General features: G+C 39.6%; 1 protein-coding gene, 1 long non-coding RNA gene and 2 pseudogenes across 2 annotated transcripts; all 4 read left to right on the top strand.

Moving 5' to 3' along the window:
• The first annotated feature begins 239 nt into the window (after nt 1-239).
• Nucleotides 240-2,450, top strand: LOC148739241 (uncharacterized; annotated as a pseudogene).
• Nucleotides 2,451-3,539: 1,089 nt separating this feature from the next.
• On the top strand, nt 3,540-6,833 carry LOC148739240 (uncharacterized; annotated as a pseudogene).
• A 186-nt stretch (nt 6,834-7,019) lies between these two features.
• LOC148739239 (uncharacterized) lies at nt 7,020-8,684 on the top strand. Its single transcript, XM_088751094.1, has 2 exons — nt 7,020-7,601; nt 7,780-8,684. Exon 2 carries the CDS (start codon nt 7,802-7,804, stop codon nt 8,444-8,446), a length of 645 nt encoding a protein of 214 aa, XP_088607220.1. The 5' UTR covers nt 7,020-7,601; nt 7,780-7,801; the 3' UTR covers nt 8,447-8,684.
• A 1,706-nt stretch (nt 8,685-10,390) lies between these two features.
• LOC111334563 (uncharacterized) lies at nt 10,391-14,006 on the top strand. Its single transcript, XR_002695245.2, has 4 exons — nt 10,391-10,550; nt 12,041-12,168; nt 12,814-12,992; nt 13,733-14,006. It is a non-coding gene; the product is annotated as an uncharacterized LOC111334563 (long non-coding RNA).
• The last annotated feature ends 1,079 nt before the right edge of the window (nt 14,007-15,085 follow it).

The following is a 15,085-nucleotide window of genomic DNA, read 5'->3' as shown; positions in this document are numbered from 1 at the left end:
TAAATAATGTTTCCTTCCAAAACAACAATGCACTCGTAAAAAGCTTTTGTACAAGGATAGAAAGTTAACAGTGCATCTCATGCATAGTTCAACTTTTTAAGTTCAGTTGAGTATCTCGTGCCAACAAAACAGGCTAAGGCTAAGCGGGGAATACCCATGACGTTACCATACAAAACAGGTAAACATTAGATCACGGGATTGCAATTAGTAAATCGAATATCTCTCACTGAAAATTTTCGCTTCTTTTTCTCTGCCGAAGTTCACAATCGCATGAAATTTCAGAGGATTTTCTGAAACCTCTCAGACGGAATGTCTCACGCCTGAAAGGCGTTGACCTCACGACGCCTACCGATGTCTCCGATGGACTTACGAAAGTTTCCGATGACGAAGAGCTGGTTATGCGTGTGTTACGGAGATATGGATCATCCGAAGAGCTTGTACTTAAAGACGATTCGCAAAAAAAAGTCGTCAGGCAATTGATATTCACGCTGATTTTGTAAGGATAATCACTCCAGCCGATGAGAAATCAAACGTCGAAGAATACACTTTAGCAGCGGAAGTCAAAAGCTGCCACACCCTTATGATTGGAAACAAAAACAAGTTTGTAATCCAACCCGAAGACTTGCCGAATGTTTTTATAAATACTCGGCTAGTCCCTCGTGTTATACGATTGCCCACGAAGCCCGTAGCAGTTGTGAAGAACGCGAAGGACTTACTAAATATCGAGAAATATCATCTCGTGGTACTTACAATTTGTGAGAACCGTTTTACAACAAGAGCGATTGGATGTATCTTTCCCCAGAGTTCCTCGTTGGCAAGATCAAAGGAAATGAAAGACTTTTACGAAGTGAAAATAAGGGTTAGTCAGTTTAGAAAAAATGGAAAAACAGAGGTTAGAGATGAAGTATTGTTCCAACGAGAATCAGGGTTAGATTGCCTTTAAGGTATTGTTGTCTACTGGTTTCGTTTCCATACAGACAAGACGCGCTACACTGTGACATTCTCCTTATGGAAAACAGTGATCAACACACTGACCAGCGAACTGCTGCATGAAGCAAGAATTGCTGTTGAGACAAGCGAACGAAAGATTCCGCCAAAAAGATTAGCGGCCAGAAAACGTGGCCTCGTCCATAAACAAAATGCTGGTGAAGTTGCATCACTTCCGGCTCGAAATCGAAAGGTGACATCATTTCCAGAAGGAAGTAATACCCCATCGATAGAGACACCCATTTCGGAGAAATGTCAGGAAATTAAGAAGACGTTACTTCCGGCGGAAAAGACTTCCTTAGATTTTATCGCTCAAAGATGTTTCCATATCAGCAATATTTTGCTTTCACTGCTCAATGATGGAAACTGGGATGAATTTAATCTACAGGCAGCAAAATTTCTGGAAGAATTCACAGACGATAAAGATCCAGATCACTGTTACTCTAGATCAAGGTATGGCGCCTAGTTAATTACTGGGGTGAACTGGGTACGGCCGGGAAAATTATCAAGAAAGCCATAGGATTTTTTCCAAAGACTTCGTCCGCACTGGCACCTCTGTTCAAAGCGCGTAAAAGCTATTACTTAGCAGGGATTTATCGAGGAGATAACAGGATAGGAGAGGCTCAGGGATGGATTAATTCTGCCAAGAAACTTATATCATGCTCAAAGGCAAAGTTCCCTCTCGAAGACGAAAGGGGTCGCTCAATTGACGAAGAAAGTCTCATTGAAACAAGGCTGTGCCTCGACAAACTCAAAATAAACATTGTCGAGGAAATGTCAAGATTTTCGCAGACCCAATATCACTCGGTAAGATCTGATCAGTTCTTCCGGGAAGGGCGCTTTTTTATTCTGATGCGCATGCGCGAAAAGCCCTAGATTTGTCCCATATGTACCACTTTGACACTGAACGCGCAGCCAAAGGTCGGTGAGAACATTGCAGTAAAATTAATATAACTGTCTTAATTATGTTGGGGATTTGGTGTAGTTTATGCACTCATAACCAAAGGTTGAAACTGACACTTTGATTTTAGAATGAGCCACTTTGATCTCTTAAGTCTGTAGCCCTAGCATCCTTCACACGGAATGATTTCCTATGGAGACAGACTATTATCTCGTTCTGTTGTAAGCGACATCATGAACGCACCTGTTTTTAGATGCTGACTTATCCATCTCGGCTTTCGTTTAGTTACTTTAGTTTAGTTTAATTCATTCGCCACAGGAATGGCAGGAGAAAGGAACAGAACTTTCGTTCCAATTGACACCCAACCCCTTTTTTACACCCACCCATCCCACCCCGGGGAGGACATCCATCACACAGTAATCTCGTGTGTGGGAAATTAACGTCTCCTACCCCAACCCTGCAGGAGACGGGACCTCCATTTATCGTCCCTATCCGAGAAGACTAGAAATTCTAACCATTTGCAGATATTATTACAAAGGCAGCACTTTCTTCTCAGTTAATTAAAGAAATAATTTGGATATATCAACAAAGTTGAAATGGTAAATTGGCCACCGTAATGATTACAAAAGCTGACGTTTCGAGCGTTAGCCCTTCGTCGGAGCGAATAGAGGAATTGTGGGTTGTGTGTGCTTTTAAAGGCAGAAAATGGAGCTACGTTATTGGTGGGCGCATGGCAACGAGAAAAACATGAATAAATTAGTGGAATGAAAAGCGTTCATTGATCCCTGTGGGATTTAGACTGCCGGTTTGAAAGATGAGCTTTTGTTCAAGATTTTTACGGCTTTCCGTGCCACCTAAGTGCAAGGAAAGACCGCAGATTGCCATATGTTGCTTAGAATGATTGGGTCAATTAAAATGTCTAGCGACTGGTTTCGATGTGTCCTTGTCATTCCTTTCCACGTCTCGAAGGTGTTCTCGGAATCGGTCACCTAGTCTTCTGCCTGTTTCGCCGATGTATATCTTTTTGCAATAAGTGCAAGTTATGCAATAGATTACATTAGCGGAGGTGCACGTGAAGTGATCGGTGATCTTAATGGATCGTTTAGGTCCCGATATTTTATCAGTGTTGTGAATGAAAGGACACGTTTTGCATCGTGCACGAGCGCATTTAAAACTTTGTTGATATATCCAAATTATTTCGTTACTCCCACCGACGCAGCCCCAAACAGTTTCTTTCGAAACTATCAGCCTTTATTCATTTGTAGTTAATTAAAGACCCTGAGTGTTGGTCCGGCCGGATTTGATCTCACGACCTCCCGCACAACAGTCAGGCGCTCTACCAATTTAGCCCTAAAAGATGACTCATCCGAGAAAATGGGATTGGTTCGGTCGACACATTCCAAGTAGGAAGGTTTCTTTGATCAGCCTTCCAGCCATTTCCCATTTATTATCGAGAGTAATCTTTGATTGGAATTTTTTTTCGCTACTTCACTCTATCACATTCTCTCATAGGTCTAAAAAATATAAATATATAAATAAATAAATTCGCTATCCCCTCACTTACCCTACCCCTCTCCCTTCTTACATCTAGATCGAAAATCGTACTCTGGTCATCTAGCGATTGAACTTCACAGTGCAGCGTGCTCGACCTTCCCATATTGGTGCAAAATGAGCTGTGTTGGTGCATATTGGTGCATATTGGTGCATATTGGTGCATATTGATGCATATTGGTGCAAAATGAGCGGTGATTTGAAGCAAATGGACGAGAAATAGCAAACTTCGACCGCGTCGAAAAGATTCAAACCCTTCCCACGCCAAAATGCCTCGATTTCATTCTGTTTTGGTTCCGTTACATTGTGGTTGGGGAAAAACATTTAACACATCCGGGGTGAGTTGGGGAATGGCAGTGAGTTTAGAAGACGTTTGTAGGGTTAGATAATCAACTCAAACTGTCCTTCAAACTACAATAGCCTAAAACATGATCCATTAAGTAAGTCTCTGATGCATTCATGGCAGAAAGAAATCGAAATCTGAGCAACAGATACGCGAACGGATAAGCCCTTTGGACCGAGACGTGACCATTGGGGAATACCCTGACAAAGTGCTTACGTGATAAATCATTTTAGCACAACAGGCTACATAAATTTTGCCATCCACTCTCGAAACCGACAACAGTAATTAAATTGATGCACAACGGTCGGAGACATTTTCGGTTCAATCATATTACTTTTGATCGCTGTTTTCGCGGAGACGAACGGGATTCCGTCGAAAGCGAAGGATATACCTCTCCGCTCGACATGGCTAACGCTCTTCAAGGCTCTGAAGAAGGCGCAGAAAACAGCTTCGAATCAAGTACACTGGATTACGATACTAACAAAGTTGACAAAAGTGGTCCAAACAGACAAGGAGAAGCGATGGACGAAGGCGAAGAGGCTTTTGTTTTGAACTTGAATTTTGACGCTCCTTTCGTGCAAGTAGGAAGAAGAAATGCGACGAACTTTGATTCCTTGGATCCTTTATACGCTACAGTTAAATTCTGGAGGGGGAAAGCACAACGATAAACTCGCTCCAGTTTTGAGAGAACTATACAAGCCCCGCGATAAACGCCTGAACGTTAGTCGAAGGCAAAAAGGCTTCCCTGATTGCCGTGAAGATCATCTGATACAAATATTGGTTTGTAAGAACCAACACTCGCCAGAAGCCCTCGACATCACGGCCAAATACGACGTCAGAGTGGCAGTAAGTCACATTGAGCTGGGTGAATCCAGCCTGAAAACTCCTATCTACCAGAGTGAACGAATCAAAAGCGGAAGTAAAAGCTTAGCGAATGGAAGTATGATCGGGGTTGTCGGTTTTCTGTTCCGCTTTCATGAGCCGAACACCAAGTACAAGATAACCTTCTCCCTCTTTGCCGTTCCCTCGAAAAGGAGAGGAAAAAGGAAAAAACTGTGTGCGGCTTCCCCTTGTGAAACAATCAGTGAAATCTCACTCACGCTAGAAACAGGGGACCTGGTCCCGAATGGATCTGGGAAGACTGGGAAAGAAGCAAAAGGTATAAGAATTGTTCCGCCTTCGCGTGAACTAACCGCAGCTCCCCTTTCAGAAGAGCGTGCAGTGCTCTGCACAAGATCCTTCTGGGTGATGAAGGAACTACAGTCTCTCCGAGACAATGCCAAGTGGGATGATTTTGACAATCGCGCGAATCATCTTTTGTTAAAATACACCGATGCAGACACTCAAATAGCTATTAAACTGGAACAAAGCGTGGCAGTGTGTTACCAAAACCAGTTAGAAAGCTCTCTTCAGATGATTGATGATGCACTCAATATGATTGAAAGTGCGAAAAATCAGGAACTTCTTCGTGGAAGAGGTTATGGTTACATAGCCGGCGTTAAGAGGCGGCAGAGGAACCTAGGAGAGGCTATGCGGTACGTGGATCTTGCAGAACAAATCAATCACTCGTGTCACGCGCATCTCGACACCACTTTTATCGATTATGAACGCGCGGGCGTTCTGCTTGAGTTCATTGGACGCACAGCTTGTAGGAGTCAGCAGCAAGTGAATGAAGCGATAAGAAATCTGGAAACATACATTGACGTCTGTACAAAGCTAGAAACTGAAGGTGACGAACTCTACGTTAGGAAACACCACTTCGCACTCATCAAAATGGCGATGGTTTTGTTGGGCTGCCGCACAGAAGCCGCGCGTGAACGCTTTGTCAGCTACAACGCGATTGAAAAAGGCCAACAGTGTTTGACCACACTGAAAACGAAATACTGGTCGGTAATTGCCGAGGGTGTCAAAGTCCAATTCAACTTGGCCAGTTCGGATCTGCAATACCGCCAAGGGAACTACGCAGAGGCAGAGAGATATGCAAATTGTGCCAAAGACATAGCGACTGAGATGGGCTTCAACACAGAAATTCATCACGCCCAGGAACGCCTTAACCACATGCTTGCTCTTACCTGGCAGGACGCAATGGTTGATGGTCCTGTGGAGGGAACCTCACTCTGTACTCTGTAGTGACAGTGAAGGGGGGTATGGTGACGTAAGCAGCTCGTCAGGATACGAATCTGATTGTCTTTATTCTAAGGACCTAAAGATATTGGAGTAACTGAATGTTACGACAAATTGTAGCTGTCTGACTTGGCAGGATATTTTCAGCTCGTTTTGTAAATCAATGCATATCCTGCTTTTCTTTGCTTTGTTAAGTGTCGTTTAGAAACGCAATTTCTTCGGGAAAAAAAAGAAAAGAAAAAAAAAACCATTTATGACCAGGCCAAAAGATCGCGCACACAAGCGAGAATAGACGTGAGGGAAAGTGCACAACACTGCAGCCTACGTGTAGTCTTACCCCTCCATCCCCTCCCCCCCCCCTGGAGAAAATGCATAGAAAGGAAAAAAAGTCCATGCTGTAAAAATCGAGTGCATTTAATCTATTACAATTGAGAATTGAATTAGAATAATCAGAGGTTATGATAGATGGGTTTCTTTCTTTTTTTTTTAAGTAATCTCATTCGACTTCATAACAAATCACCTCAACTGAAAACAGTATATCGGTTAGTTCTTCCCTTAATCTTTTCATAGCAGAGACAGCGAGTAAAACGAGGCTTTCGAAAGGGTAAAAATATGTACTGCTTCATGACAAGGGCGGGAGCGAAAATTATGCATAACGCTAATTATAAGGCCAGCTCACTATATTGCTGTTCAATTTTTACCCCATATTTTCAGGTAGAACACGGATTCACCCAAAAAATAAATAAATAAATAAATAGATAAATAAATAAATAAAGGAGCTCAAAGCATGTCATGAAACGTTAACACGAGACAAGCACGATCGCTGCGATCCAAAAAGAATCCGTTCTCGATATAGTTTAAGATAACAAGCTCTCAAAAAATAAAGAGTGACCAGCTGATTGGATTTAGACTGGTTTAGTTTATTTCCTTCGACTCCATGAGATCTCTGTAGTTCAGGCATCCCTAAAATCCAAAGCTCTGAGGTTCGAATCTCCTCGTCAAATCGTCAAGTCAGATTTCCCTTTTGTCACTCACCCGTGACAAACGAATGACACTTTTCTATATATTTGCATAACTTTACATATTGATACTAAGATATTATATTCACAGCTCGTCATGAAGAATTTCCATGAGCTTCCGTGGATCAAGGATCGTCAACATCCTGAAATTGCAGTTGTTGCGCTCCAAGTAAATAATGTTTCCTTTTAGAACTACAACGCACTCGTGAAAAGCTTTTCTTACGTCTCATGCATAGTTCCATTGTTCAACTGAAATGGTTTGGTAGTTCAAGAGACCTTTTTTCGCGTTGCAGTCACGTGGTCTGTAATGGGTAACAATCCGGCCAATAAAAATGGCGTGTCAGAGTGGTATTAGCGGACGTGGAGGAAGAAAAGATTTAAATTGGACCAAAAATCTTCGTCCTCTTCCGAAGTTCACCTCAGGAAAAATTCACAACTACCTAGACGGTTGTGGTAAAAAGGACATTGGCTCGAAAGAGTACAAATTTTTCACCGAAAGTTACATTCATGATGTTTAAGTAGGGTACGATTAGGGCGCTGAGCATGCAACCATAAAAGCGTCGTGCTTTAGAAGTCAGCGAAAAAACGAGGAACCTCACAAGTTTTCTCTAAAATGTGGAAGGGGTGACAACGGAGATGCAAAAGTGTTGGAAACCTCTTGTTCTTGTAAAGCCGGGTAGATTATTATAAATTAACCCATCTTATTCTGAGCAACATGTAGGTGAATGGCTTTTAGTTTGTCTAGCATTAATTACAGGTAGGACTTAAGGAGAGTTTTTCATATCATATAAGGTGTCAAAATTAACGTGTTGTGTTGCGAGTATTAAATATTGGTTATTTCTTATTTCTGGTAGAGCTGGAGGCCATTGTCATCACATGTTTGCCCTGTTGTACCCGTTAACTCACTGGAGCCTCCTAAATTTGGGAGAAATCCCCGCAGATAAGACTTGCACTAGTTTGCCTCAAGCTTGGAGTGTTCCACGAGGGAATCGAATAGAGCCTGAACCTGTGATGAAATGTAGCTCTGCTCAAGCTGCCACTGATCAAGTTGGTAAAAGGAAAAGGCCTCCAGTAAGCTGCAAACTGTATGATGCTAGGTCTAAAAGGATTAAAAAGATGGGCTGGAAACCAGAAGTGGTTCTTGATCTTTGCAATGAACTCGCCAAAAGTGTTAAACCACCCCCTTTCTCATATTTGCTAAGTGATCAAGAGGTATCTTCAGTTATCAACACCGTGATAGGCAATGTACCACTTGGGTCTTACCTTGGCCATCAGCTGTTTGACAAGAAAAAATCCCAAAGTGCTTTTAATGTAGACAGACCAGTGGAAAAAACGGTTGCAAATCAAGGTGCAAGAATTGAGCCCTTTCCTGACCTACCATTGGTTAATGTGAACAACTCATTTATCCCTCCAGTTCTTGATCAACCTCAGAATGCTGTCATTGAAAAAATAACCATCAACTTGGCAGAATCTCAACAGATAGAAAAAATAACTGTTCGTCAATCTCTGGAGCCAGAATAGTTGTCTCAAAGAAGCAAGAGACTAACAGCATCCAATTTTGGCAAAGTTATAAAAAGAAAAAGACCTCCCACTGAATCTTTTGTGAGAGACATGTTTGCTCCAAAGGATTTATCGAAGGTATCCATTCGTCATGGAAGACAACAAGAACTTAATGTGAGATCTTTGTACAGCAGAAAAATGCAGAAAATGTGCAAGCAGTTAATTGTTTTTTATGCTGGGCTGGTGGTGAACCCCTCTTTAGCCTGAGCATAAAGAGAAATCGAGTGTTGCGCGTGATTTTATTTTTAACCTTCTTTGAATTGGTCATATCATGCTTCCAGACTTTTAAGCCCTAGGGCAAAAGCTTTTTAAAACTGTAACACCAATATTGTCTTTTTCTATGATTATTTTCTTGGTATGGCGTTACTTTCGTGTTATAAATTTAAGTCTAAGAAGTAAAATTCTCGAAACGATTCACTATTCTCATCAATAGATGATATCTTCATGCCATCCTCGACAAACCGAACAAAACAAAAAATCAACTGGAAATATTTATGATCCGCTCCACAGAGCACTGCGAAAGTAAAAGTTTAGAGACTTTCCAATTATTTAAAAGTGAAGCCGCCCTGTTTATATTATGAGTGCCTCCAAAAGGAACTTAAATCCCTTTAAACACCGATATTGCTCGTATAGATGAGCGTGACCAAAATTTGCGCCCTTCTATTCTTCTTTTGAACATCATCTGTGCAAAGATGTAAGCTCCATCAGAAAAATATAAACTTATGTCAGAAAACTTACGAAACTAATTAGCTAGCCTGGTAAAATGCTTAAGCACTGGAATGTTTTGAAATTAATCGTGGTAAACTTAAGCGTCCATTTTTCACCCCAAGTCTGCATTCCATTGTTATTTACATGGCTTTTGAAATTGCAAAAAATGCATCGAAGAGTCAACACGAGACAGGCAAACGACTTTGTGAAAATAGCTTTTGATTATTAAACTGCAAAACTGCATCGAAGAGTCAGCACGAGACAGGCAAAATGACTTTGTGTAATTGAAAAATATTGTTATGAACTACTCGCGAAAAAAGGTTGGTAAATTTTGAAAGACCATTGATTTTAAGGTGATATGGTCTTTCGCCTTTCATCAAGTGCATGTTTCATCAGTATCGTGGGGTTAGAAATTTTATTTTACTGTGTTTGGGAAAGTCTAAGTAGAACGCTGTGTCTTGTGTGATCTCGTGATCATCTCTTCGAGAATTCTACCTTATTATTCCCACGCAATCACACTTTAAATAGACTTTTCAATAGACTCTCTGTCGCAACCTTGACTCTTCATATCAATTATATCAAGTTGGGATGCAGAACAGACAGGTCTGTGAATTGTTTTCATTGCAGTTCTAACTTTCATTGAACAAGTCTCATCAAGTGGAGCGTGTTATGCGCACGTAATAAAAATAGCTACAGACTGAAATAATATGACATGTTGTTCACTCCTAGAAAAGTCCCTTTAGGCCACTCTACATTCCAATAGTAGAAGCGAACTTGGGTAATTTTTGATATCACAAAAGGTAAAATGAGGTGGAAAAATTTCAAAGTTTCAGTGTAGTTTAATTTCATGTCATTTCTTCACATGAGATAATGTACCGTGCAAAACGCCCGGAGCTAGGGAACAATTGTTCTCCAACAATGCAAGTCACGATGTATGATATTGGCACAATTAAGAAAAGTCTTGAAACATAACACAGATTTCGAAGAAATTACAAGTATAAGTGAGTGACTTGGGATCTTTTTTCGGAAGTCTTTTTTTTCCTCTGATATTGTGCTTCATAACCAAATAACAAATTAATATTATCCCTCGGCCGAGACAAAGCTAATCATGAAAATGTGTCGACAAAGCATAATTGTTAAACATAATGGGGCGAAAAGGAAAGCATATCAACTTTCCCCAAAAAATAGAATGATTAGCATTTGAATGTTCATGATAACAAGTGTCATTCATCCTTTCATCAAAACCACCGCCCGTTGAAGGAAAGGAAGGTATTTTGAGTGCATGTCTCGGTGCATCTTCAAAGCTGATTGCTTCACCGTTCAGCTAACACTGTTCAGTTGGACTCGACGAGAAAAGGTGAGTCTTACGATTCTGCTGCAATATACTGAAAAATTTATATTACTTTGGGTCGGTTATCTCTACTTTCAGTTTTAAAATAAAATCCTTGTCAAGGAAAACTAGTTCTTCGTTGAACTTGAAAGTGGAAACACTCTTCAAGCAAACATGTTAGAAATTGCGTGCAAATAGCAGAAATGCTCCACTGCAAAATCACATTAAAACGAATCGACCGAGAGAAGTGTTGGATTTCGATTCGAGATTGACGATTTAGGAGCTAGGTTCGGAACTACTGATATTCTATGGTGTTTGGTGTTCTTGGCTGGTCGAAAAGAGCATAGAAGACGCTACTTGACTCAGAACCCGAAATGTAAGAGCAAATGGAGTGCTTTTGATTTCGGAACTACCGACGGTGTGAATCTTTCTGATAAAAACTGGCGCAAAAACGAAACGACCCCGTTTTAAAATCTTTCTTCTTGTGCCACTTCTTCACTTTTCTTGGGTCTTCACTGGATTTAATAGGGCAGATATCGACGGGCGGAGAAAGATTTGCATTCCTAACGATGGCAAGATGGGTCTTAAAATTAATCACCCGTATTGCAGCAGTTTTCAATTGAGCGTCGAAAATAATTGATCGTGCTTAACTTTGCCTTGTGATTGGTTGAGAAAACTCAGGCCACTCTCTCGATCAAGCTGTAAATTAGACCAAATCACGACTTAGACACCTGTATTTTCCCGTGCTTTAGCCACTTGGTTTGTTTTAAAGTTGAGTTTTCATTGTCCAGCTTTTAAACGCATTTTCCTTTTCTATGATTTGCTGTTGCGCTTGCATCGATTTTTCCGTTACGACATTTAATCGAAAAATCCTTTGAAACATTTTGAAAATGGATCAGTCTACAGAGATAATCCCCCTTTTCTTCACTTTATTTCTTTATAAGAGTTAGTTACAATTCGATTACGCAGAAAAGAATATGAAAATAAGGAAAATTATCAATTAGATGATAATATTCATGAAATATTCAACTCTAAATTCTCCCAATTAGTGAACAAAAACTTTTATAGTCATCAGTTGGAAGAAATAACTTCCGATCTTAGATATTTTTATAATGAGGAAGTGAGCTATCATGCACTCTCACTGATATCAATCACTTATTAGCAGAAAAATTAAGACTGACAATGAAAATATACTTCCAGATGAAAATTATTTCCTCTGGATTGATATTTGCGCGATACATATCAATAAATAAATAAACAATCTTCATTAATATTAAAATAATTTGTTCAATAATTTACACGGTAATATCGAATATTGGAAGCCGGTTTCAAACTACTTTTCCAAGTCGTATAGTGAGTTTACAAGGTATCATACCATTCCTTTTTTGCTCCTAAAAGAAAGCCGTGAAACCTAAGAGGTAAATCTAACACAAGCAGAATCACTCCGGGGCCTGTGTGAATGTCTTCCTATAAATAATTTCGATCCAAATAATTTTTTTGTCTATTTTTCTTTTCAGACGCCTCCCCGGATCTTAAGTTTTCTCTGTGATCATGAAGGCCCTTTGTGTTGTCGTACTTGCACTTTTGGTGGTCGTTGTAATGTCACGCGCTCGTCATCTGAAAAAACCAGTATCGCCGCTGGAAGGTATCATGCATATATATATATATATATATATTTTTTTTTTATGTTAGCACAGGCTTAAAGAGAGGACCTATGTTACAGATATTTCGAATTATTTTTTTCTAAATATTGGTAACAGTTTTGTATCATGTAAAAAGCTCTTTCATTAAGATTGATGTAAGAACGTCTGCCCCTCTTTTGGTTGATATCTTTCTTAATAACAGAGATTCAGTAATGATAGACTTAATTTTGAAACTTAATTTATAAAAGTCCTTGTCAGCAAGCAACCTCCTTGAAAAATCGTATCAATATTTCAAACTATCTAAAATGAATTCTAATTAATAATAGCTATGCTGACATTTTCGTGTTAACTACCGGCTACACAATAATGTCTAATCATACCCTTGATTGGAGAATCGAACTCCCTCTTCGCGGTCGTCCAATATTGTTAATCACTCGTATAATTTCAAACTGAGTTGGACTCCATTTGGTCCTATTTCCATTGTGAATCGGAGTTCTTTTAGTCCTATGACCGCTCTAAATAAACATTTTTTCACCTTGTTTGATTGCTTCAAGGTATGTACGTTTAAAAAACTGAAAAATGGTTTCCGCCCTAAAAATTTATCTGAACGCTAAATTTATTTCTGCTTCCTTTACTTCCTTTTACAGGAAAACAGTTCGATCCCGAGATAAAAATGAATAGCAGGGAGGCAAAGCATTTTCTTTTAAAAAAGGGAGACCCCGCCTGTAGTGAAGTCTGTTGGAGAAACTGTTCTAGGGAACTGCGAGCTGGTCATACAAGAAGCTGCGAACATTGCTGTAATTAATAGCAAGTGCCCCAGCTCCAAGTAAGTTTTATTAAGCTTTTTTTTACTCCGGTTTGGTAAAACCTCATGCATTTTAATCCCTTGGGAGGGAGATTTGTATCAATGTCGGTTTAGATCGTCATGGCTTTTTAAGGTTTGAAATGTTGTGATTAGGATCGGGAATGAGAAGTAAAAACAAATTATTACCTGAAAGCCCATTAATATCAGCAAAACATGTTTAGTTAAACGGGTTGAACTGAACGAAAATCAGAAACAGAGAGTTGAAAATCTGAAGTCTCCATAGGATTCAGATGTAGTCACCTCTTTATCTTTCCAATGTGCAAAATTTGAATTCGACAAACATTATTACTGAAGCAGCTTCTATGTGGAAAACCAATTTTGAACCATGTTTTACAATACATGTGTGGATGGGGTATTAGTTGGAAAAGTTTACTCTTTAGAGACTGTTCTAACAGGCCATTTCCGAATCATTCTTAGCCTCTTTTTAAAAACGAGGCCTGGAGCTCAACCATTTTTATGGAAGTGAGTTTAGTTTGCATGTGAATGATCATATGAAAGAACAAGCACCAGAACTTGTTTTGGAAAAGAGGTGACTAGTAGTTTGGAAATGGGCTATTGATTTAGAAGTTTAGTGAACCGGATAGACTAGCTTTAAGAAATGAATATTTAGTGAAATCCTTAGAGGAGTACCCTATAAATTCCATAAAAATATTGATGGCTATTTTCGTATTCGCTAATCATCGACTTTATTATTCTTTCAGGTTCTATGCCGCAGACTTGGTATCGTGGAAATACCAAGGACTAAAGGAGATTTTTTACTTTGCAGTGTGCTAGTGTGTGTGAATGCAGTTTAGTTTATGAGATGTAAGGGTTGAAAACAGAATAGTTATAATTGAGGGGTTTAATGCAGTGTATACAATTTATGTCTTAAAGCATTCAAAGATAAAACGAGAAGTAATTCAATTTCACATTGCAGTCTCCGTGTATCAATTGTAGTAAAGTGTAACTTAAGTTGAATAAAATGTGGCGGCCTTCTTTTGTTTGCAGTTATTCCAACATACACGACTACTACCAGGTTGTCCCTTTAAAAGAAAACTTCCTGCCTTCTTCCTATCATTTGTCATTTAATGATAGTCAGCAAAACATCTGAAAACCTCTCTCGCTAATCTCCAATCTTTCTCCAGCAAAAAGGTGATGTGGGCCAACAGCCACAAGAGGCAGATGGGGTACACTTCATATGACACTAATCTACTCAGAATAGCTTTGGAGGACATTTGCAGCAGCTGATTTAGACAGAGTGAAGTGTTAGAGCTTTCGAATCAAAAGAGCTAGCAAAACAGGGGTTGATCTGCATGTACCTTAGTCACAGTGACTCTGGTAGTTTAACACCGAAAAGCAAGTGACGCCCACACGAAAACTGATCGTAGACGCAAGTGTGACAATACAAAGACTCACCAAGATGGCCATTTCTTCTTTGCTTTTTTTTCATAGAGGTGGACAAGTCACTCTAAAACCGGGCAAAATCCATCTTTTTTTGTGCCCTTTTTAGTTAATACTAATATCAATCACCCTGAATGTAGTTAAGTCTAAATGCATAGTTGAAGGCATTTCACGTTACAGGACAATGATGTCACCGATAAAGTGTTCTTAGGGAATTGTTTCAAAGTCGCTGGAAAGTGGGATTCTTGCTTAAACTTCAAAATAAAAGAAGGATCCATATTTTGTGCAGAGTATTGAAGTAAATCGCAGAGTGAGTGATTTAAGTAGATCTTTCTATAGAGCAATGAAATTGATTTATTAAGCAAAGTTCACCGGCGTCTTACTTTGTAAGGATGGCCCATAAACAAAGGAAATCTGCTCGAAAAATAGTTTCCTCAATGCAGAATACGGTGTCTTTACATACTTAAGCCCCTCCTTTTTATTCATTTGCCTATGAAGAGTTCCACATTTGCATATTGAATAATCAACCGAACCGAACCAAACAATTTAAGCACCGACATCTGAAAACATTCTTAAGACAGAACTCTGTGTCTTTGAATTCTTAAGCCCTTCCTTTTCATTCATTTGGCGCGGTGAAGAGTTTTACATTTGGATCATAAAGAATAATCAACCGA

This window comes from Stylophora pistillata, chromosome 2, assembly GCF_964205215.1.
Source record: "Stylophora pistillata chromosome 2, jaStyPist1.2, whole genome shotgun sequence".
In the NCBI taxonomy this organism is placed as follows: Eukaryota; Metazoa; Cnidaria; class Anthozoa; order Scleractinia; family Pocilloporidae; genus Stylophora; species Stylophora pistillata.
Note: the sequence above shows the minus strand (reverse complement) of the source record. Positions and strands in the feature narration are given on the sequence as shown.

Bases quoted from the DNA above. Each gene is read 5' to 3' on its own strand.
- LOC148739239 (XM_088751094.1), top strand. From the start codon at position 7,802: ATGTTTGCCCTGTTGTACCCGTTAACTCACTGGAGCCTCCTAAATTTG.